Here is a 23,958-nt window from a genome sequence, read left to right on the forward strand (position 1 = left end):
ATTGTGATGGATTTCTATAACATCATGTATTGGGGGTCACAGGTTGTAATTCGTGACATTTTAGCATAATCGTCACGGATTAGGATAATCAATGAAGTTTTATATCCATCACAGAATGGCCCAGAGCCCACTCAACCCAGTCCAAGCCCGCAGTTAGTGATGAGAAAAACCGTCACAAATTGTCGTCACATAGGATAAAAATTCATCACGAAAATAGTTGCCACGTGGCATGTGTGCCAACGTGGACAATGAGATGGCATATATGCCAACATGGACGCTGACATGGCATACATAGCCCATGGGCTATATTTTTTGCCCATTTATTTTACAGAGGCGTATATTTCAGCCCAGTTTAAAATTTAGTCCACTTGTCACCCATTTGATATCTAGCCCATTTACTATTACAGCCCAATATAATTTTCAATACTTTTATTTCTGCACAATGAAAGCACATACAATACATAACAAATATATGATAAAATGTCAATATTTAAATTCAAATATTCAACTAACACATCAAATACACTCTCAAGCTGTCACATTGACATTCCAACACATAAATAGCAAAATATTACAATCTGACTAGCACATTACATACACTCAAGTTAACACATTAACACTCCAACACAAAAGCAAAAGATTACAATCTATGATCCATAAAAGAGAGTTGTTGCAACAAAAGTGTCAACCTGACACATACTATCCCGATCAGCTTGTATGAATAAGACTTAGCAACAAAAGAGCGGTCAACACAAATATCATTTCATTCTCCTAACTTGGATGAACCTAACTCAGCAGAAGTTGAAGCTTTGCTTCCATCTCAACTTGCCTCTTCTTCACCTCCCCTTGCTCCCTGATCCTAGATTCTTCGGTTTCTTGCATTTGCTTCAACAACACATCCAATTGTTCACGCTGAGCATTAACAACAGATCTAAGATTACTATTTGCCCTCTTCTCCACTTCTAGTTGTGCTTCAATATTTCTTAAACTGGACCTACAACCAACGTTTTGTATCCCCACATTTTGAAGGAACACATTCTTCTTTGTATTTTCAGCAAGCACATTAGCTACAACTTCTGTAACAAACATAGATTCTTCACCTTCTGTTAGCGTAGAGCACTTGTTTTCCATCTGAGTCTAGCATATAAGAAACAGCAATGGTTACTGATAATAAGAGACCTGGAAATAAACATTAAAAAGATCATTTTTTAAATGAAGATGTCTTACTATAGCTTGCTGCACATTAGGTGTGTAGCATTTCTTCTTTCTGCCGTAGTGACACTCTTCAAACAAATCTAATGCATCAAACTTTTGACTGTTTTCCTTATCTTCCTAGAAACAACAGTTAGCAATATTATTACTTTAATGATCACCACTTGATAGTATAAAAAGATGCAGCAATAAGAAAGAAATAACTTCTGTTGACATAAGACACGATTGGAAGAGATTGCTGTGGCTGTTGCTGCCGCTGTGGCTGCAGCCCTACCAAGTCACTTGAGCTGTGCACAGCCGCAGCTGCAGCAACAGTAAGTGCAGCTGATCGGTACCATATATGTGCAGCAAGAAATAGTTGATAACACGTGAATTAAATGAAAAATCATGTGTTTCTCATGACTAGGCAATTATTCTTCCAAACTGTCCAACCTTTGTGTAGACAATAGGCATCAGCTAGTTGACTGTATTACAATATTCTAGTACTACTCTCTTTGATCAATCATAAGGGTGCAAGTTGATAAGTGTAGCTTACCAAATTTTCTACATGAACCATATAGCTACGAGATCCAGTTGTTTGATGAAATTTAACTTTGGAGCGGTTGTCTTTGTTCTTTTGAGATATCTCCTACATCAATTAGAAAATACATGTAAGGTAAGTGTCAAACTATGTATGAGGCAAGAGTTCAGATATTAGGAAGAAATGTACCATCTTTTTTGGGCTCTTCCAATATTCCACAAGGTCATTCCACTGTTTATCTGTCATCGATCTGATTGGCGACGTTTTTGTCACCAAATGAAGTGGAAAAGGATCAAAGTATTTTTTCTTAAGTTTGTACCGTTGTTGCCGAACTGCATTTTTCATCATTTGGGAACAACCCTTTTTGATTGGTTCATCATTTGTATTGATATCAAACTTTGCCTACATAAAAACAGGGGTAAACATGTAGGTAAAATTCAGAATCATGATACATTATTAAAACAGGGGTAAACATGTACGTAAAGTTCAGAATCATGCTACATTAAAACAAGGATAAACATGTTGGTAAAATTCAAAATCATGCTACATAAACGTAGAGGTAAAGAATAAATGCAAGCAAACAATGAAAGCTAGTAAGCATAGTGTTGGAAAGTCAGAGTTTACGGGAAGGGAAGATCAGTATAATGCACTTACACTAAGTTTATCTGTAAATAGGTTAAAGAGGCTAGCCTGGTCCTTGTAATCCTTCCAATGCTTGTACACCGGCACATGGTTCCTGACTGCAACAAGAGGTGCCGCAGGCCTTATCCTCCCTTCAGGAATGACAACTGGTAGTTTTCCACGCATAGCTTGGTTCATCCTATGGAGACCATGTCCCATATTTACTCCCCTTTCCCATCGATCATTTTCACCTAGTTGTACATCTACACTAGGCTCGGTAATAGCTTCACCTCCATTGGCCATGCTGTCATCAACTTGGATGTTCTCAATATCTAAAAAATGACAGACATAAGAATGCATGCATCATTCAATGAAGGGTAATAGAACAATAGTTAGAAATCATCACCTTGATTTCCCATCAGTTTGTGCCCATCAGGCTGAGCAGTGGCATGACCTCCATTAGCAATGTCGGTGTACTCAACAAACTGAGCAGGACCATCAACTGAAAAAAATGTAGTCATCATGCAATTAACAACAATAGAAAGATAGAAAGAAGCATAACAGCTGAACTAGCCTTCAACTATAGCTTGGGTGTGGCCATCAATGTTGCCAAACACTTCTGAGGTTTGGTTGACACGAGATAGAGTTGGAGATGGCACATGGATATCAGTTAGTGAAGGAGTTGCATCAGGTTGGGAAGTGGTTTTCTTTGACCTTGTAATTCTAATAGATTCTTGCTCTGCAACAACTCTCTTAGAGCGCTGCTTGATTCCAGCAATACGCATGTTTGTAGTCCTCATGTTACTACCCTTCGAGCCCTGATAGAAATCAAAGCATGGGTGAATTAATAAAGTGACAGATACATTTAACAAGCAAACATCATGTTAATAGATGGAGGAATCTGCACCTTAACACTGTCATCATCAACCAAATCTTCTTCACTAGGATGATACTCAGATTCTGAATCTTCACTATTTCTAAAAGTTGGCTTCTTCTTGTTATTAAGAATGGAATTTGCGTTCACAAGTTCATTGTATGTATCAGGAATTCCAAGTTCTTTCAGCCTCGCACGGTTACTCATAACTTGTTTAAGGCGCTGCAATTCATACGGATGTAATGTGTTTCCTAGTGTCACACCCGATTTATAAGAACATAAATCGAGCAATCATATATGCGCCAGGATCTAGTCACGCATATATACAACAGATTATCAAGATATCACAACACATGTCACGAATAAAAGCGTATAAATTATAAAAGGAATGTCTTTATTACAACTGAATCAAGAATCAGTTCAAGGAATGCGGAAGCGTAAAATAAATATATGAAGAGTAGGGCACCACAGGGACGTCAACTGGGAGACAACGCCTAGAAATCGTCGAGTCCGCTGATGTAGTCCTCCACGTCGCCTGGTACTGAGCAGCAGTCGAAGATGTCCCAACGAGAACAGAAGAGAGGAAAAGGCAAGTGTGAGTACACAACTTGTACTCAACAAGCATAACACGAGTATGAGGCTCTAAGGTTAGCTGACTCAACTGCAGTAGCTTTTAATCTTGGCAAATTTTATTAAAACTATTTACTATAAGTGAATGAATTACCATAAACCCATATTGCATAAGAAATTAATCAATATTAGTTAGGAACTACTGAGAAACCAACCAAACCAAAACCACCCGGGGAATCTCCCTAATCAAATGTTGATAACCCCACTAATCAAAAGGAGGATCTGGGCCGCTCATGACTGTGAGCACAGCTGATATATCAGTTTCACACTCTCGAGAGGTTGCACAACTTTACCCACAAGTCGTGAGCTACGCTAGTTGTTCACCACACTTTCTTAGGTGAGATGGCTAGCAAGCACACTACGAGACCGTTACAAAGGATCACATTGGTAAGGTGTAACCGCTAAGGATTCTGGATCAGCAACGATGGGGCCCACCTCCGGGGGTACAAGACACACAGCACAGACCAAGCCGGAGGAGCAGGGACCATTGAAGCTTACCACCCCTCTTGCCCACGCAGGTAAGTTACTCCCGAACCAACACGACCTAATTAGTAAGTCAAGACCGTCCCATTCCAGTCTTGTGGTTGCGCGGTTGTCCCAGGTTGTCGCTCTATGAATCGGTCCTTATGGAGAGTGGCCAACCAAGCACTAAGCACCGTGCTGGCCCCCTAAACCATGTTTCTATCAAAAACATCTTTTAAGGAGACGTGAGCCACTCAAGCATACATCACAGAGGGCCACTCTCAGAATTAAGTTGCATAAGACCATTAATCAAATTTTAATTAAAAAGGACCAAGTTTGTTATAGCGCAGCAACCTAGCACAACTAACCATAATGCAACCCAAAGGATATATATATAGGATATAAAGTGGCTAGGAAAGTCCTTATAGGCATACAGTATTAAAATGCAGTATGAAATTGTATTTAAAGGTGATAGGAGGTTCATGTTATACTTGCCTTCCTCGAAGTTCTCCTGCTGCTGCTCAAAAGCTTCAGAAGATGGTGGCTCCTGGTACTGGTCCAAAGGCTCCGCGTCTACTCACGATCATCAAGCATAGTCCACACATACACACATGCACAACCATAGCAAACTATAAGAAAACAGTACACCAATACAATAGAACAGCACACAAAACTAGCCTAGAACTATTCTACGCGTTACAACGATCACGTGGACATAAAGAACACCTAAAACGGAGCTAAGACGCGAAATCTATGCTTGAAACAAGATCTAGGGACCTATTTGTAAGAAAACTGGGGTTTCTAAGGGGTTCTGCGCAAAAACCGAGGGACCTAAACGCAATTAAACCCTAGACTCAGGGTCTAACACGCTAAAACCTTAAGGCTTTAAGGCGGGTTCAAAATCCAAAGAGCTCAGGGACCTGAACGAATAAAATAGGGCTTAAACGTAAATACTTTTGAACTAAAGAGGACCGCGGGTTGATTCTTGAAAAGCGCAGGGACTCTTTAGCAAATCTGGTAGACCGAACCGGTACGTTTTAATCTGAACCGCCGGATCTAGCATCTACGGCCCAGATTAGATCCTAACAGCGAAGGGGTACGCGCTCACCACGGCCACCCGATCTAAATCGAACGGTCCCGCCCTCTACTTAAACGGATCTAATCCAGATCGCCCGTTCTAAATCTGACGGCCCTGCCTCTCCCTCAATCCGAACCGGTACGCGTGGCTTGGATCCCTTGGATCTCGATCTCACGGCTCAAATCTACCCCGGCTCGATCTAATCGTGGGCGTTGGCTCTAGATCGGACGGCTGGGATCTCTCGGCGCTCGGGGCGACGGCGCTGGTCACCGGTGACCAGCTCCGCGGCGGCGCGCGGCTCGTGCTCATCGGAGCTCGGCGTTCCCGCCTCTCCGGGGGTCAAAACTCCACGACTTCGGGCCCGGGAGCACCACCGCGGCACGGGGAACTCCTCTAGGGTGAACAGAAGCGGCCAAAACGGCAGTGGCGACCGCACGGCGGTGAGGGGCGGCGGACTCTCCGGTGAGCATGCGTTCTAAGCGCTACAGGCCGCCAAACACTACGATATCCAGCGCAAAAGGACCAGGGCGCGAAGGGGAAGCTCACCGAGGGGTTCAGGTCGGCTGGAGGGCTGTGCAGTGGTGCTTGCGACGACGGCGGCGGCGGAGTACGGACGGAGATAGGCGGCGCTCGTGGGGAAGACGGCTGCAGGCGCTCCCCGAGCTTCGGGTCTCCTTGGATCGACACGGGGGGTCCCTGTGAAGACGTTGAGGGGGTCAGGAAGGTCGGGGAACCATCGGCGGTGAGCAATCGCGGCGGCGGAAAGCCTCACCGTCGGCGACCTCGGGTCCAATTCTGGCGAGCACAGGGACGGAGGACGCAAGCACGGCTCGGTGGTCGACCCTGGCACTTGGGCGGAGCTCCTGCGGAGGTCTCAGGCGGCGGGGCTGCAGTGGATCGGCGTGCCCACGGCGGCGGGGCTCGACTCCAAGCAGAGGCAAGGCCGCGGCCACGATTAGGGTTTTGGGGCGGCGCTGTTGGGATGAGGTGGGTCCAAGGGGTGGCGCAGGGGGATAAGAAGGACGGGCCAGGGATTTCGGGGTAGAGTTGCGGCGGGGAAGAGCCGGAGATCTCGGCCGTGCAGCGGCGCGGCCGTTGCGGGAACAGGGGTGCGGGAGGAGGGGGATGACGGGTGGGGTCGGGCGGCCAGCGAGAGAGAAGGGAAGGCGCGGGCTGAGAGAGGACTGGGCCGAGGCACGGCCCACGCGGGGGAGGGGGAAAGGAGAGAAGGGGAATGGGCTGCTAGGCTGCGGAGGGAAAGAGAGAGGGAGAAAAGGGGTGGGCCGGCGTGGCCCATGCGGGAGAGAGGAGGGGAAAGTGGGAGCTGAGCTGGGCTGGGCCAAGAGTTTGGGGGCTGCTTTCTTTCTTCTTTTCTTTTTCTTTCCTCTTTTCCAAACTCAATCTATTCACACAAATCCATTTGAGTTCAATCAAATTTGAACTCAAACCCTAAAATTTCAACACAAATAAAATAATGCTCCAGCATGAATGCACACGCAAGTTGATCCTATAATAAGTTTTATTTTCTACAATTACTTTAAATGCAGGATAAATTAGAGAAAACCCTGGAAAATTTATTTGAGCCCAAATAATTTCTTTAAAATTTGGGAAAATTACATTAGGGTGTTACACCTAGCATGAGAGAAAACATGAATAACATATCAATACTTACACAGCAGTACTTTACTACTTATGCGAAATATTAACAAGAACATGAAATATGTTCGAGTAGATAAGTTGAGGACTGCACCTGCTTGGTGAGGTCCTTCTGTTGTTTTTGTTCCAACCTTCAAACGTCCAGGAGGCATCTTGTAGCAGTGTGGCTAGCCCCGAGTTACCGCTGGACTTTCTTACTAGAAAAATGAAGCAACCTGATAATAAGGCTTACAAGATGACAAGTGCTGAATAATAACAATTCTAAAAAGGGTGCACAGGTCATGATAATAACAAGAATAGCAAGTAGGATTATCTTTTCTCTGTCACACAGTCTATGCTATTGCCTAACTATCAAACAAACAGCGAAGGTGGTCGCTATTGGTACTTGCAACATCGATGCTACTTGCTGTCAAATGTGGTTGCCATCAAGTTGGTGAAAATTTGGAACCTTTTGCCCTTTACAACCCAAGTTAAATGACTAATTTTGATGAACACACAAGGTCCCATAGTGATATCAGTAAGACTTCTAGCGAGCTTGCATATTGGGAGATAATCACACTGCAAGGTAAGAGAACATTCTACTGGGATTTTGATTTTCTATCTTATCCAAAAAAAACATGTGCATGATTACATGTCTGAAGATGCTACTTGCTCTCAAATAGAAAAGATGTTGCTGTCAAACAGAGAAGATGCAGACGGGTGGTGGAGGGGGTGCCTGACCTAGGTGCGCGCCGATTCCCCGTGTGCGTTGCTGAGGCCGTGCGCGTCGCTGAGCCCGTGCTCGCTGCTGACCTGGTCTATGGTTCGGCCGTCGAGTGGTGCTGGTGCAGATGGAGGCCCATCGGTGAGAGGAGGGAGGCGTCGGATCGATGGGTAAGAAGAGGGAGGAGGGAGGAGGCCGGTGGGTGAGAGGAGGGAGGAGGCGTCAAGCCCTGGGTGAGAGGATGGAGGAGGCGTCGCGGTCTGGGTGCCTCAGAGAACGGAGAGGCGGCGTCGATCTGGACAAGAGGGAGCAGCCGACGCGGTCTGCGTGGAGAGATGCAGGAGGGTAGCCTGGTCCATTTCTTTGGCAGAAGGGAAAACAATTTGGGATGAAAGGGCGCGAGTTTTGGCGGCCATACGTCCGAAAAGAAATTTTGGTCCCGATCTTAGCGCGCCCCGCGCCTGCCTCTTTTGGAACATTCCAGATGGAAAGAATACTAAACCAGACCATAAATAATTATTGGTATGTAAAAATATTCAAATTATTATATGCAATGTAGCTAATATCTAAGTGCATGGTAAAATCAACGAAAGCCGGAGGAAAGATTTTCTCAAGTTTTAGATATCAATTACACTAAAATAATATTATGTAGCTAAAATGTCATTTAAATTCCAATCCAAATATTCAAGTGATACACTATACACTAATTTAATTTTGTTGTTGTAACATTTTTAGGGATGTTACCATGATGCAGGGGGCGGCGGGAGGGGGGCAGGGGGCGACGGGATGAGGAAAGGAGCAGGAGATCGATCGAACCGTTACGTTGTAACCAGTGGTATGGTGGGTAATTACCTTGCAACTCCATGAGTTGGTACGAAACTAGTATTTTTGGAGCACCTCTTGAGGTACTCCACAAAAAATGTGGATCTGGCCCTTAACTCCACTTTTTTCTGGAGCTGGAATTGGTGGAGCTGTACATGTTTGGATATCAATTTTGTAGAGTTGGTGGAGTGGAGCAATTTTTTATGGAGTGGAGTGCTCCCAAACATGCCCATAGTATCATTATAAGATGGATAAATCATGATGTTTTCTTATTAGCAATCTGTGATGATTTTAAGGATTTGTCATAAAAACTGGGCCCAAATAGAAGGTTGTATGGGCCATTTGTAAATCTGTGACAAAATTCATAAATTGTCATAGATGTTACTCTGATTGTGACGTTTCCGATAAACGTCATTGGAAATCCATCATAGATTAAAGGAATTCTTGTAGTGTTTGCTTCATCACTCTTAGCCCCTGCACACATGCTCGATAACATGATTAGATATACATGTGTTTTGTCATCTACCACCAAAACCCACTAAGGGGCCTAGATATCTTTCAGTACCGCACCCGCTGTCAGACCCGGGGCCACGGGGCTGTGTACATCAAGGAGTCCGTATTGGGCTAGGGGATAGGATGTGTCCTGTACCTTATTTATGTTGTATTCTACCCGCATGCGGAGTAGAACTAGTTGATACAGAAGGAAACTATTCGAGTTGTACTTGAGTACGATTCCTAAGCTAGTATCAGGCTAGGATTCATGTAACCCTGTCCCCCCGCATATATAAGGGTGGGCAGGGACCCCCTCAAAATAGAAGATCACCAGATCAACATCAAGGCAATACAAACCATCATAAAGGATGTAGGGCATTATGCATATTGCGGCCTGAACCTGTCTAAATCTTGTGTTGTCGGCACCTTCGAGTTCCTGATCTCGGCGCATACTAACCCAAAACCTACCACCTTGGGTATACCCCTCGGTGGGCAGCCGGATAAAACCCGACAGCTGGCGCGCCAAGTAGGGGGCGCATCAGAATCCGCTGGAGAACTCGATGGCTCTTTTCAAGTTCCCCAGTCCCATGCTCCCTGAGCGCACAACCTTTGTTTTTGGCTCGTGGGTCTGCGTTGCCAACGGCGCAGGCGGTTTCCGTCGGCACATCGTCGACGACACCATCAAGCTAAAAACACTCGCCTCAAGGCTCGATGACTTTGTCGATAATCTCGACGAGTTGCCGTTTTTTGATTCTGCCAGGGAAACCGAGGCAGTGTCTGTCACTACTGTTCCTTTCTCCACGTTGGAGAAGGACTTGGACTCTCTGCTCCAGGCCGGGGGTTCCGATGCCACCGCATGTCGGGGGGTGGAGGATCACCTGGCCACTTATGGGCTGATGATCACCACCACCTCCGAAGGACGAATCGTTCATTGGAAGGGGATGGATCTGTCCGACCTACTCGAGCATGAAGACCGCTTGATAGCCCACCTCGAACCTTTGCCTTTTCAGGAGGGTAGGGCGTTGGCTACCATCATCGAGGGCTCGATTGAACTAGTCGAAGCCCCCTATGAAGAACTCGCAACCCGCCAGGTGCTGATGGCGGAGGAGGGGGACGATAATGCCCTCATCCCCATCGGCGCGCTTGACGGGATATCAGAAGACGAAGACACTGCCGAGGCTGTAGATGAGAACGACGTTGAACACGATGCGCGGCGTGCCAGGAATAGAGCTCGTGCGGTTCATAGAAGGCGGGCCAATGAGCGCATATGTTCTGCACAGCACGAACTCGATGCTGAATTCGCTGCTGCAGATGAGCGAAGCTTCCGGCGCTTGCCAAGTTTGAGGTGGCCAACTTCGAATCTTCCTACCATGCTATACTGGGGAGGCTGGCGCTCGCTAAGTTCATGGCAGTGCCGCATTACGTCTATTTACTTCTCAAGATGCTAGGACGCAGCGGCGTGCTCACGCTCCGAGGCGACTTGAAGAAGTCCTATGATTGCAACCAAGAGGCCATCCAGTATGCATCGACTTCCCGCGTGCCAGATGCTTCCGAAGAAGTACTCGCTGCCGCACAGCAACTTTCCCAAGCTGAGCTGGACATCCCGATGAAGAAGGCGAGCCAATCAGGCGTCAAGTCGACAAGCGATGTGGCTCTCAAGTCGATCCAGCTCCAAGAGGGCGACTCATCCAAGACAGCCATCATCGGCACAGGCTTGGGTGACAAATAGGAACTCGCGCTCATCAGCTTCCTGCGGGCTAACCGAGACATATTTGCATGGAAACCATCAGATATGCCAGGGGTGCCCAAGGAGCTGATTGAGCATAGTCTTAATGTGTATCCACAAGCTGTACCAAAGAAGCAACGACTTCGTCATTTTGCCCCTGATAAACGGGAGGCTATCAAACGGGAAATAGCTAAACTCCTCGTGGCTGGATTAATTAAAGAAGTAATCCACCTAGAGTGGGTAGCTAACCCCGTTCTTGTATTGAAAAAGAATAAAGAATGGAGAATGTGTGTCGATTATACCGATCTCAACAAGCATTGCCCGAAGGATCATTTTGGGCTCCCTCGCATCGATCAGGTAGTCGACTCAACCGCAGGTTGCGTACTGTTATGTTTCCTTGATTGTTATTCAGGGTACCATCAGATCGCACTCAGGGAAGAAGATCAGATCAAGACCGCATTTATCACCCCATTTGGAAGTTATGCATATAAAACCATGTCCTTCGGGTTGAAGAACGCAGGCGCTACCTATCAGCGTGCAATTCAGATGTGTTTCGCTGATCAGTTACACCGGAACGTGGAGGCCTACGTGGACGACGTGGTTGTGAAGACCAGAAGTCCCGAGGGCCTGATCGCGGATCTGGAGGAAACTTTCGCCAGCCTAAGGAAGTACCGATGGAAGCTCAATCCGACCAAGTGCGTTTTCGGTGTTCCATCAGGCAAATTGCTTGAGTTCATAGTCAGTAACCGGGGCATTGAGGCCAACCCTAAAAAGATTACCGCCATCACTGATATGGAGGCACCTGCCACAATCAAAGATGTGCAGAAACTTACACGGTGCATGGCAGCTCTCAACAGATTCATCTCCCGGCTCAGGGAGAGAGGACTAACTTTTTTCAGACTCTTAAAGCGTCAAGATAAGTTTCACTGGACAGAGGAAGCCGAGCGGGCCCTGCAGGATCTCAAGCAACACCTACAGTCGCCCCGATCCTCACAGCTCCATTGCCGGGTGAGACCCTTTTACTTTACATTGCGGCAACTACCCATGTTATTAGCAGTGCCATTGTTGTCGAACGATCCGAGGAGGGCCATGCTTTTTGCGTGCAGAGGCCCGTGTACTTTGTCAGTGAGGTACTCTCGGAGTCTAAGGTGCGGTACCCGGCGGTCCAAAAGCTTCTCTATGGCATACTGATTACTTCAAGGAAATTACGCCACTACTTTGAAGAGTACCAGATCACCGTGATCACAGACTACCTGCTGGTGGATATCCTACACAACCAGGACGCCACGGGTCGTATTTCAAAGTGGGCAGTAGAACTGGGGGCTTTGTGGATCGACTTCAAGCTACGCACCACAATCAAGTCCCAAGCTCTAGTCGACTTCATGGCAGAGTGGAGGGAAAATCAAGTTCCAAATCCAGTTGACAAGCCAGAGCATTGGACCATGTACTTCGATGGTTCTCTCAAGCTCGATGGCGGCGGCGCTGGAGTTTTATTCATTTCCCCAAGAGGCAAACAACTCAAGTACATCCTCCAAATCCTCTGGGAGGTATCCAACAATGAAGCCGAGTATGAAGCCTTGCTTCACGGGCTTCGTTTGGCGATATCACTAGGGATCAAGCGACTACTTGTATATGGCGATTCACTTTTGGTCGTTCAGCAAGTCAACAAGGAGTGGGACTGCAACAAGGACACTGCCGAGGCTGTAGATGAGAACGACGTTGAACACGATGCGCGGCGTGCCAGGAATAGAGCTCGTGCGGTTCATAGAAGGCGGGCCAATGAGCGCATATGTTCTGCACAGCACGAACTCGATGCTGAATTCGCTGCTGCAGATGAGCGAAGCTTCCGGCGCTTGCCAAGTTTGAGGTGGCCAACTTCGAATCTTCCTACCATGCTATACTGGGGAGGCTGGCGCTCGCTAAGTTCATGGCAGTGCCGCATTACGTCTATTTACTTCTCAAGATGCTAGGACGCAGCGGCGTGCTCACGCTCCGAGGCGACTTGAAGAAGTCCTATGATTGCAACCAAGAGGCCATCCAGTATGCATCGACTTCCCGCGTGCCAGATGCTTCCGAAGAAGTACTCGCTGCCGCACAGCAACTTTCCCAAGCTGAGCTGGACATCCCGATGAAGAAGGCGAGCCAATCAGGCGTCAAGTCGACAAGCGATGTGGCTCTCAAGTCGATCCAGCTCCAAGAGGGCGACTCATCCAAGACAGCCATCATCGGCACAGGCTTGGGTGACAAATAGGAACTCGCGCTCATCAGCTTCCTGCGGGCTAACCGAGACATATTTGCATGGAAACCATCAGATATGCCAGGGGTGCCCAAGGAGCTGATTGAGCATAGTCTTAATGTGTATCCACAAGCTGTACCAAAGAAGCAACGACTTCGTCATTTTGCCCCTGATAAACGGGAGGCTATCAAACGGGAAATAGCTAAACTCCTCGTGGCTGGATTAATTAAAGAAGTAATCCACCTAGAGTGGGTAGCTAACCCCGTTCTTGTATTGAAAAAGAATAAAGAATGGAGAATGTGTGTCGATTATACCGATCTCAACAAGCATTGCCCGAAGGATCATTTTGGGCTCCCTCGCATCGATCAGGTAGTCGACTCAACCGCAGGTTGCGTACTGTTATGTTTCCTTGATTGTTATTCAGGGTACCATCAGATCGCACTCAGGGAAGAAGATCAGATCAAGACCGCATTTATCACCCCATTTGGAAGTTATGCATATAAAACCATGTCCTTCGGGTTGAAGAACGCAGGCGCTACCTATCAGCGTGCAATTCAGATGTGTTTCGCTGATCAGTTACACCGGAACGTGGAGGCCTACGTGGACGACGTGGTTGTGAAGACCAGAAGTCCCGAGGGCCTGATCGCGGATCTGGAGGAAACTTTCGCCAGCCTAAGGAAGTACCGATGGAAGCTCAATCCGACCAAGTGCGTTTTCGGTGTTCCATCAGGCAAATTGCTTGAGTTCATAGTCAGTAACCGGGGCATTGAGGCCAACCCTAAAAAGATTACCGCCATCACTGATATGGAGGCACCTGCCACAATCAAAGATGTGCAGAAACTTACACGGTGCATGGCAGCTCTCAACAGATTCATCTCCCGGCTCAGGGAGAGAGGACTAACTTTTTTCAGACTCTTAAAGCGTCAAGATAAGTTTCACTGGACAGAGGAAGCCGAGCGGGCCCTGCAGGATCTCAAGCAACACCTACAGTCGCCCCGATCCTCACAGCTCCATTGCCGGGTGAGACCCTTTTACTTTACATTGCGGCAACTACCCATGTTATTAGCAGTGCCATTGTTGTCGAACGATCCGAGGAGGGCCATGCTTTTTGCGTGCAGAGGCCCGTGTACTTTGTCAGTGAGGTACTCTCGGAGTCTAAGGTGCGGTACCCGGCGGTCCAAAAGCTTCTCTATGGCATACTGATTACTTCAAGGAAATTACGCCACTACTTTGAAGAGTACCAGATCACCGTGATCACAGACTACCTGCTGGTGGATATCCTACACAACCAGGACGCCACGGGTCGTATTTCAAAGTGGGCAGTAGAACTGGGGGCTTTGTGGATCGACTTCAAGCTACGCACCACAATCAAGTCCCAAGCTCTAGTCGACTTCATGGCAGAGTGGAGGGAAAATCAAGTTCCAAATCCAGTTGACAAGCCAGAGCATTGGACCATGTACTTCGATGGTTCTCTCAAGCTCGATGGCGGCGGCGCTGGAGTTTTATTCATTTCCCCAAGAGGCAAACAACTCAAGTACATCCTCCAAATCCTCTGGGAGGTATCCAACAATGAAGCCGAGTATGAAGCCTTGCTTCACGGGCTTCGTTTGGCGATATCACTAGGGATCAAGCGACTACTTGTATATGGCGATTCACTTTTGGTCGTTCAGCAAGTCAACAAGGAGTGGGACTGCAACAAGGAGACCATGGAAGCCTATGTACAAGAGGTACGCAAGCTAGAAAACAAATTTTCTGGCCTAGAAGTTCTTCATGTGCTACGGGAGCACAATGTCGCCGCGAATGCCTTATCTAAGCTGGGATCAACCCGAGCACAAGTCCCAGCAGGGGTATTCATACAAGAGTTGAAGCAACCATCCATCAGCCCTTCACCACAGGTCTCCACCGGCACTGGCTCTGTATGGCCAGAATGGGAGGTTATGCTGGTTGGCGAGGACTGGAGAGGACCCTTTATCGACTTCATCCGAGATCTCATATTACCGGCAGGGGTGGATCCCAAGAGCGCTGCTGCCGCCCGCGTCATGCGACGGAGCAAGGGGTTTGCCCTAGTCGAAGACAAACTTTATCGGCGCGGCGCACGATCTGGAGTGCTCATGAAGTGCGTCACAACAGAAGAAGGCCAGGATATTTTGCGAGAGGAGTATGCGGTAACCATGTAGCGTCACGCACGCTAGTAGGCAAAGCGTTTCGAGCTGGCTTCTGGTGGCCCACCGCCGTGTCTGATGCCGAGGATCTGGTGCGAAGATGTCAGAACTGCCAGTTCTTTGGCAAGCAAACTCATGTCCCGGCCCACACCCTCATTACTATACCACCTTCCTGGCCATTCGCTTGCTGAAGCCTCGACATGATTGGGCCCTTCGCAACGGCGCCAGGAGGTTTTACTCATGTTTTGGTGGCTATCGACAAGTTCACAAGGTGGATCGAGTTCAAACCGATCGCCAAGCTTACTCCAGACAGGGTGGTCGACTTCATCTCCGATATCTTGCATCGGTTTGGCTTCCCCAACACTATTATCACCGATTTGGGTTCAAATTTCACAGCCAACCAATTCTGGGAATTCTGTGAAAATTCAACCATCGAGGTCAAGTATGTTTTGGTGGCACACCCAAGGGCAAATGGGCAAGTCCAGCGGGCAAATGGCTTGATCATTGATGGTCTCAAGAAAAGGCTTTATGAAGCCAATACCAAAAAGGGCAGGAAGTGGATACACGAGTTGCCACATGTCATCTGGGGGCTCAGGACTCAACCGTCCAAAGCTACAGGGCAGACCTCATTCTTTCTTGTCTACGGCTCTGAGGCGATTCTTCCATCGGACATCATGTGGAAATCCCCAAGGGTCGAGATGTATAAAGAAGGCGAGGCGGACGAAGCACGACAGCTGGAGCTGGATTCTGTCGAAGAGGCTCGCTGCTCTACTCTCGTTCAGTCAGCCCGTTACCTACAGGGGATCCGGCGATACCATGATCGCAATATTAAGGAACGGTCGTTTAGCATAGGCGACCTCGTCCTTCGTCATGTTCAGGATGAGTCGGGTTTGCACAAGCTTAACTCACGATGGGAAGGACCGTTCATTGTCACGAGGGTTACAAGATCAGGATCTTATCGACTACAACGCCCCGATGGTCAGGATGTACCCAATTCATGGAATATCCAACACCTGCGATGGTTCTACCCCTAAGCAGACTCATTTTCAATTCCTGTACGCACCAAGGGCACATTCTTCTTTTTTGGGTCAATATGGCGGCTTTGTGCCACACGACCCGAAATGTAAATTCTTGAATACAATGCGGAGGCTTTGGCCACGTTCAAGTGTTATACAAATCGACTACTTGCTACAGGCATATGGGTCGACGCGATAACAATCGTGTTTCTTTCAAACTAGTTAGGCCCGTCTGGCTCGGGTTCTATCTAACTTGTCTGACATGTCCACATGATGGGCCATATTGACTACTCCTGAAGTCGTCGCACTCAGGGTAGTTCTCGACTGTTTGCTATGAGGCATCCTAGTCATCGCGCCACAAACCGCGCGTTCCAGGAATGTTGGGTCCCCTCGGTCGGATCTTATCTAGCCTACCCGATGAGCTCACGAGCTATATCGACTACTTTCTGAGTCGCTGCACTCAGAGGTAGCATGTCCCCACTACAGAGCAGACGGGGCTCTCAGACTTCATATAAGGCCATAGGAGGACTAAGGTGGTTTCTTATATTACAAACGTCATAAACACTAACGGTTCAATCCTGGACCATGTTTTCTACAATTTTTTCAGCTACTGGCCGGACCTCTAGCAAGTACTCGCGAAAGTTTTCATCAGTACAATCAGCAGTTGTGCCCCCTGCGAGTACTTCTAGCCGAGCCTTTGGCCAGAAGGACTTCACAGGGCCTAAAGCATGACCCACGTATGTTGTGGCGGCCTCGGTGACGAAGTTGAGGATCTTTTGCGGTGCCCCGCAAAGTCGATCCAACAGCGGTGGCTCATTTTCAGCACCGTCTTCCCGAGGGTCCACCATCTCCATGAGTTCCTGGGCTGCTGCCTTTAAGTCATCGAGTTCCTTCTGGCGCTGCTCCTTCTCCTCGCCTAGAGTCTTGATCTGCTGAAGGCAGTCGACGAACTGTTTCTCTGTGTCGGCCATCACCTTCCGCAGACTCTTGACTTCATCTGCGCGGTGATTCAGCATGTTCTTCAAATCAGTAAGCAACCCCTCTTTATAATTTAAGAGTTTTTTAAGTTCTGTGGTGATAAGCAGGTTTCAGACCATGGAGTTATTGACTATGGGTATGCTTTCGAGAATGAAAATCAACGTACCTTGATGGGCTTTTCGTTGCTCCTTGAGTCGGCATTGGAGCTCGGTGATGGTCTGCTCGAAGCCGGCCTGCTCCTGCATTAGCTCGTCAATATGCTTGGCGGACTCTTCCAGCTTCACAGCCCGCTCATCAGCTTTCTGGCTCATATCCTGCATGTTTCCAGACGTCAGAGATAGACAACTCGACCATACAGCCACCAATGGTTTCGTCAAGATTTACCAGGGCAAACTTATCGATCGCCTTGATCATCTGCCGCACGCGGCTTAGGTCATCCCTCGGGAGGTGCATCACTTGGAGTGCGTCGTCGATCTCTCCTCCAGGGGTTGGCAGCACGGTTGCTTCGCCAGGAGTATCCACACCCTCCAAGACTGATGGCTGCGTGGTCTTTGCAACAAACAAGTGTTTAACACAGCGACGATTATGGCAGAAGGCAGCTGGATCATCTACCTGCAAACTCAGCAGGTACGGTAATGGCGGTTTCGACTTGCTCATCGCCAGTGGTTTCGAGTTCCGCGCGCTGGAGCTCGAGCGGCGGTGAGTCAGGTAGGGCCACATCTGCTCCCTCTGCTGGTTCCGGTGCGTTGGCTTGCTCGGGCAAGGGCTCGGGGGCTGGAGGAGCCAACTCGAGTTCTGGCTTGTCCAGCGTCACCGCTATTGCTGATCTGTTCAAGACAGCAGTAAAGCATCATTACTATGATTACCACACATGGCAAAGGGAAAGATCTAGAGCATTACTTACACTTGGGATCGGATTATCGTTGGTTTCCTCAACTCCAGTTTCAATGGCCTCTTCACCACGGCGCTTGCGGCTGGAGGTGCAGGTATACAAGTCGAGGGGGCTGGCAGCGCTGGCGTGGCGATGGCCACGGAACTCACTGCTGGCGGCGGAGCTGCTTCAGTCGAGGGCGCGAGCTGCCCCGATGCAGCGCCCGCCACGGCGATGGTTGTGTCGTTTGCAGGAGAGGATGACGGGTCCGCCTCAGCAGCTCTCGCAGACACGACTGCTGGTGCATCATCCTTGGTTGAGGGTATCTCGACTACCTTCCGTCGCTGGGGGCTGGGCAAAGAAGATGAAGGACTACAAAATAGTGTTATCAGTATTCAGCAGAACAACTCGATAACTTCACAGCTTGATCGGCACTTACCTGGCAAGGTCAGTGGCGCCGGCTTTACGTTTCTGCATCTCCCAACACCGTCGAGGGATCAGAGGCGCGTCGTCGGACCACTCCACGGATGATCCGGAGGAGTTGTCTGCTTGCGCCCTTCTCTCGTTTGGCCTGCTGCTCTCGGTCGACTCGTTGCCAGCGCTCTTCATTTTTTTTGCTTCGGCCGTGGTGCTGGGCAACAAGTGATATGGTCGGGGCAGATCAGGCTGCGGCGGGTAATTCTGGTATAACGCCGTTCGATCCTGTAACAAGTTTATCAGTCAGTTATACTTCACAACATCACAAAGGAAGTCGAGAAGTCGATTACTTACTGATGGTGGCCGGTTCTGGGCTGAAAATCCCACGGGAACGTATGGAACGATTTCCACATCCAGTAGAATTCGCTTGACGCGAACAAGCGCTGCGTCATCTCCGAGTTCCTCTGCACACATACGAGATGGGTCTTCAGTTCCCATGTACTCGAATCCTAATGTGTGGCGCTGTTGGATGGGTTGGATTCGGCGTTTGAAGAATGACATCATTACGGATGCCCCGGTTACCCCCGCCTCCTTGTGCGCGGTGATCAACTCTAGCAGCTCCTTCACCTGGTCCATCTCTGCCTGAGCAGGCTCCAGGGTCCACTCGGGGCGCTGAACGGGAGATCTACCTGAACGCGCAGGGAGTTGGGGGCGTGGTTTGCAATATAGAACCATTGCTGCTTCCACCCGGGGACATTGGACGGGAATTTGTAAGATATGTATTTTTCACTGGCATGTTGCCTAAGCTGGATGCCAGCGCCCCCTATCGCAGATGGATCTTTTGAGGTGGGCTGCGACTTCATGCGGAAAAGATAACGGAAAAGAGCCCAATGGGGCTCAATTCCGAGGAAGGCTTCACAGAAGTGGATGAAAATGGAGATGTGGCAAATTGAGTTAGGGTTGAGGTGTTGCAGCTCAATCCCGTAGAAATAAAGGAGGCCACGGAAGAACAAACAAGTGGGGAGGCCAATCCCCGTTCAGAAAAAGAACAAAAAGAGACAATTTCGTCGACATTTTCCATGGGAAAGGGGTCGCGAAAGGGAAGGCGCCAATTGATGAGATCCCTTTCTTGCAGAAGGCCCCCCAACACCAAATTTGCGAGATTGTGGCGAGAACACTTACTAATTGTCCACTCGCCAGTTGCCGCTTGCGCTTCTTTCAAGTCCTTCTGGTTGGTTTTCTTCGGCGCCATTTTGAGTTTGTTAAGCCACGAGCTGTTCACACAATGCTCGGGGGCTACGGTCGCAGGCCCGAAGGATTTCGACTACGCAGGGCGGTGGAGGGGTGACGGCAAGGTGAGATCCAATCGGGGTTTTGTTTGGCGGCGATGTAAGATCTGAAGGCATGGGAAAAACCCTAACTGACTGCGAGGTTAAATAACCAGCGGTCAGGCAGTGGTTTACTGTGCAAAAGATGAAGCGTCGCATAAGAGGAATACTTGGAATACGAGCGGTTTTTGGTGAATTTCTTGGGCAGTTATTTGATTAACCATTTTTTCAGGGTTACTTATCCCGAAAAAAGAGGTTTTTCGAATTTCGAGTTCAATTTCTGCCAATTACATCATCCTGAACTATATTTTCTCGACAGGGAATATTTTTGCCACAACCTTTGGGATCCTTTTTTCCAAAATTTGAGAGATTTGGATTCAAGGCTCGGGGGCTGTGAGACACGTGGCATCGATTACTTATTTTTCGAAAGTACTCGAAGGATAAGAAGAAAAGATTCAAGACTAGTTTGACCCTCAGCTTGATTCTTTGATTCAACCTAAGGCTCGGGGGCTACTCCATATGGGGTGCGATTATTCATCGCACCCCATACAGAAGAAAGAATTCGGGGCATGAGCACCTCATAGCTTCGATGCAGTCAGAAGAGTACTCGAAGAGAAATTTCAAGACGGAGCTTCGAAAGAAGTCGAAGATTGCTTCAGAAGTACTCGACGAGCCTGCAGTACTCAGCTACGAAGAGCTCGGGGGCTTGTCAGACCCGGGGCCACGGGGCTGTGTACATCAAGGAGTCCGTATTGGGCTAGGGGATAGGACGTGTCCTGTACCTTATTTATATTGTATTCTACCCGCATACGGAGTAGAACTAGTCAATACAGAAGGAAACTACTCGAGTTGTACTTGAGTACGATTCCTAAGCTAGTATCAGACTAGGATTCATGTAACCCTGTCCCCTCGCATATATAAGGGTGGGCAGGGACCCCCTCAAAACAGAAGATCACCAGATCAACAACAAGGCAATACAAACCATCATACAGGACGTAGGGCATTACGCATATTGCGGCTTGAACCTGTCTAAATCTTATGTTGTCGGCACCTTCGAGTTCCTGATCTCAGCGCATCCTAACCCAAAACCTACCACCTTGGGTATACCCCTCGGTGGGCAGCCGGATAAAACCCGACACCCGCCCCTAAAAGTACGATTTTACCCACCCCTAAAAACCTTTTTTGTAGTAGTAGAAGTGAGCCACCCCACACTGGAAGTAGGGCATTTGTCTGAACCAGTCTAAATCCTTTCCTTCAATTGTTAGCTATCGAGCCACTAAGAAGTGCGGCGTAGATTAATAGCCGATCACCGAAACACCGACAGTTGGCACACCAGGTAGCAGAAGTCATGCACTCTCACCACCACGTGATCGCTCGATGGCGGCCCTCGGCGTCAATGCGAGCCTGGTGTTCGCCGCCAGTAGCATTGGTGAGCTCTGGTACGTCCCCACCTTCCATCCTGACCAGGCTATCCACTTCGGGAGCTTGGAGTTCGTGGCCATCCAGCTCGGTCATCTTCGCCTCCGCGGTGCGTGGGACGAGGCATAGGAGGTACCTATCCCACTTGCGGAGGAGCACGCCATCATCGAGGGGAGTACCCTCACGATGGACCTTAACGCCCTCGCACGGAACGTCGACGCACACCTCGGGCCCGACCCGAGCCCGAGGAGTGTCACCACACTTTCTACACGCTGGCAAATGTTCTCTCCCAGATGATGGGAGACGAGCCCATGCCCCTGGAAAATGACTTCTAGGACCTAGCATGCCTCTCCTGTTTAGACTGAGGAATGCTACAATGCTCTTCGAGCTGGAGATCATGGAGCGCATGCGGAGGGCGCGCCCTCCGAGCACGCGGTTCGTCGGGGCTGCGGACTATGCCCCCACGATCAGTACATGACCTCCTCGAGGGATATTCATGTGACTCGAGCTCCGAGTCATCGCCGGGCGAGGACAACCATTCCCCGTGGAAATGCAATATTGTGCACGCTGCAGGGGTGGACCCGATGGGGGGAGCCGGCGATGAGCCCGCTCACCCTCAGGTGCTGCGCACGCCGGAGGAGCAGGTCGCCTAAGAGCAGGAGAAGGCTGAGCGTGCCCGGGCCCATGCGGTAGAAGAGGGGTGAGCGCGCTGAGCAGGCGCATGCAGCCACCGCATGCCCGACGATCACGCCGCACATTGGCGGGGCGCGTGGCCAGGCCAGGGCGGTCAACAACAAGATCCTACACGACGAGCATGGTATGCCCTACTTCCCACAGGCGAGCCAAAATGTCACCGCGGTAGAGGCAATGATGAGGACGATGATGCTGCAGATCAGTCTCGAGGGAGAGCTCGTCATGAACAGCTCCGCGTGCTGTTGGAGGTGGCGGCGTGCGAGCACGCTAATGGCTCCAAAGACCGGAGACTTCCAGGAGCCAGCAGCTATTGGAGCCCCAACGGGTGGGCTACGACCAGCGTGCCCCGCGGCGACCAACCGCGGGGCGCAGGGGCCTGGGGTGGGCACCAACCATCTCACCTGCCCGCCGCAACAGCCGGCAGCTAAGGATCTGGCGTGGCCTAGAGCCGTGCGGTGCCCCCGGTGCGGAGCCGTCCGGGGGGCATTTTCGATGCCCGCAACATCATCAACACTCGGAGGCGCGAGCATGAGGTGGTGGCGCTCGCCAACCCACACGCTAGGGAGGACCGTGGGCGGAGGCACGGCGATGACGAGTGGAGCCCGACCCCCAAGCACCGTGGGTCTTGAGCGTTTGGGAGAACCATCCACCAGGCCCCATTCCCGTCGCGGTTCCAACCGCCGTCGAACCTCACCAAGTACGCGGGGACACTGACCCCAACATCTGGTTGGAGGACTACCGCATGGCGTGATTGACAGGGAGAGCCGACAACAAGCTATTCATCATCTAGTATCTCCCCCTCTACCTCGTCGACAGCGCGCGTGCATGGACCGAGCACTGCCAATGGGCTGCATCGACTCCTGGAGCAACCTTCGCCGTGTGTTCGTCGGCAACTTCCAGAGCACGTACGTGCGCCTAGATATCTCCTAGGACCTTCGCAACTGCAAGTAGAAAGCGGGCGAAAGTCTCCACGAGTACATTCGCCGCTTCTCCAAGCAGTGCAACAACCTTCCCAACATGGAGGAAGCCGACATGATCCGAGCCTTCATAGTGGGATGCCTACGTGATCTTCGCCTTCATAGAGGAGGCATATGCGGCCACCACATGGCGCCGAGATCGATGGTCGGGAAAGCCTTCTGGCATGGCTTCTACTGGCAGACTGCAGTCGCGAACGCACAGCATATCGTGCGCACCTGTGAGGGGTGCCAATACTACTCGTGGCAGACCCATCTGCCCGTGCAAGAACTCTAGACCATCCCTAACACGTGGCCGTTTGCAGTCTGGAGGCATGACATGGTCGGCCCTTTCCAGAAAGCACCCGGAGCTATGACCATCTCCTCGTGGTGGTGGACAAGTTGTCCAAGTGGATCGAGGTGAAGCCGGTCCCCCAAATCCGCTCCGACGTCGCAGTAGAGTTCTTCCTTGACATCATCTACCAGTTCGGGGTCCCGAATAGCATCATCACTGATAATGGGACCAGTTCACAAGAAAGAAGCTCCTGCACTTCTATGACGACTACCACATCTGGGTTAACTAGGCTTCGGTCGCCCACCCCTGGTCCAACGGACAGGTCGAGAGGGCCAACAGCATGGTCCTGAAGGACCTAAAGGCCTGCATCTTTAGCCGCCTCAACAAGTTCGCGGGAAGGTGGGCCGGAGAGGTGCCAATAGTGTTGTGGAGCCTGCACACGAGCCCCAACCGGTCCACGGGCTTCACCCCTTTCTTCATGGTGTACAGAGCCGAAGTCATGCTCCTGACCGACCTTGACTATGGTGCGCCGAGGGTCCAGGCGTACGATGAGGGGGGGTTGGAGGAGTCGCTATAGGACACGCTCGACCAGCTTGACGAGGCGCACGACGTGGCACTCCTCCGGTCAGCCAAGTACCAACAAACCCTCCGCCTCTACCACAGCAGAAACGTTCGAGGTCGGGCGTTCTAGGTATGTGACCTAGTGCTCCGACGCGTGCAGTCAACGAAGGACAAGCACAAACTAAGGCCACCCTGGGAAGGCCCCTTCATCATCGCGCAGGTCCTACGCCTAG

General features: G+C 49.8%; 2 protein-coding genes across 2 annotated transcripts; one reads left to right on the forward strand and one right to left on the reverse strand.

Annotated features, from left to right (window-relative positions):
- Nucleotides 1–786: 786 nt before the first annotated feature.
- LOC112888427 lies at nt 787–3,434 on the reverse strand. The gene is made up of 8 exons (XM_025954639.1): nt 3,261–3,434; nt 2,928–3,171; nt 2,808–2,855; nt 2,387–2,685; nt 1,922–2,134; nt 1,748–1,840; nt 1,228–1,332; nt 787–1,137 (listed from the first exon to the last, which is right to left on the reverse strand). The coding sequence occupies exons 1-8, from the start codon at nt 3,432–3,434 to the stop codon at nt 787–789; spliced, it is 1,527 nt and encodes a 508-aa protein (XP_025810424.1).
- A 17,747-nt stretch (nt 3,435–21,181) lies between these two features.
- On the forward strand, nt 21,182–23,741 carry LOC112890447. Its single transcript, XM_025957337.1, has 3 exons — nt 21,182–21,332; nt 23,228–23,361; nt 23,454–23,741. Exons 1-3 carry the CDS (start codon nt 21,182–21,184, stop codon nt 23,739–23,741), a joined length of 573 nt encoding a protein of 190 aa, XP_025813122.1.
- Nucleotides 23,742–23,958: the final 217 nt, after the last annotated feature.

Source organism: Panicum hallii, chromosome 4 (assembly GCF_002211085.1).
Source record: "Panicum hallii strain FIL2 chromosome 4, PHallii_v3.1, whole genome shotgun sequence".
NCBI lineage: Eukaryota > Viridiplantae > Streptophyta > Magnoliopsida > Poales > Poaceae > Panicum > Panicum hallii.

Coding starts and splice junctions, on each gene's coding strand:
- LOC112888427 (XM_025954639.1), bottom strand. CDS start 3,434: ATGAGTAACCGTGCGAGGCTGAAAGAACTTGGAATTCCTGATACATAC. Junction 3,172..3,260: donor TTGATGATGACAGTGTTAAG/GTGCAGATTCCT, acceptor GATTTCTATCAG/GGCTCGAAGGGTAGTAACAT. Junction 1,138..1,227: donor CTAATGTGCAGCAAGCTATA/GTAAGACATCTT, acceptor CTTATATGCTAG/ACTCAGATGGAAAACAAGTG.
- LOC112890447 (XM_025957337.1), top strand. CDS start 21,182: ATGGCGGCCCTCGGCGTCAATGCGAGCCTGGTGTTCGCCGCCAGTAGC. Junction 21,333..23,227: donor CGGTCATCTTCGCCTCCGCG/GTGCGTGGGACG, acceptor GGCCCTTTCCAG/AAAGCACCCGGAGCTATGAC. Junction 23,362..23,453: donor ACATCATCTACCAGTTCGGG/GTCCCGAATAGC, acceptor TGGGTTAACTAG/GCTTCGGTCGCCCACCCCTG.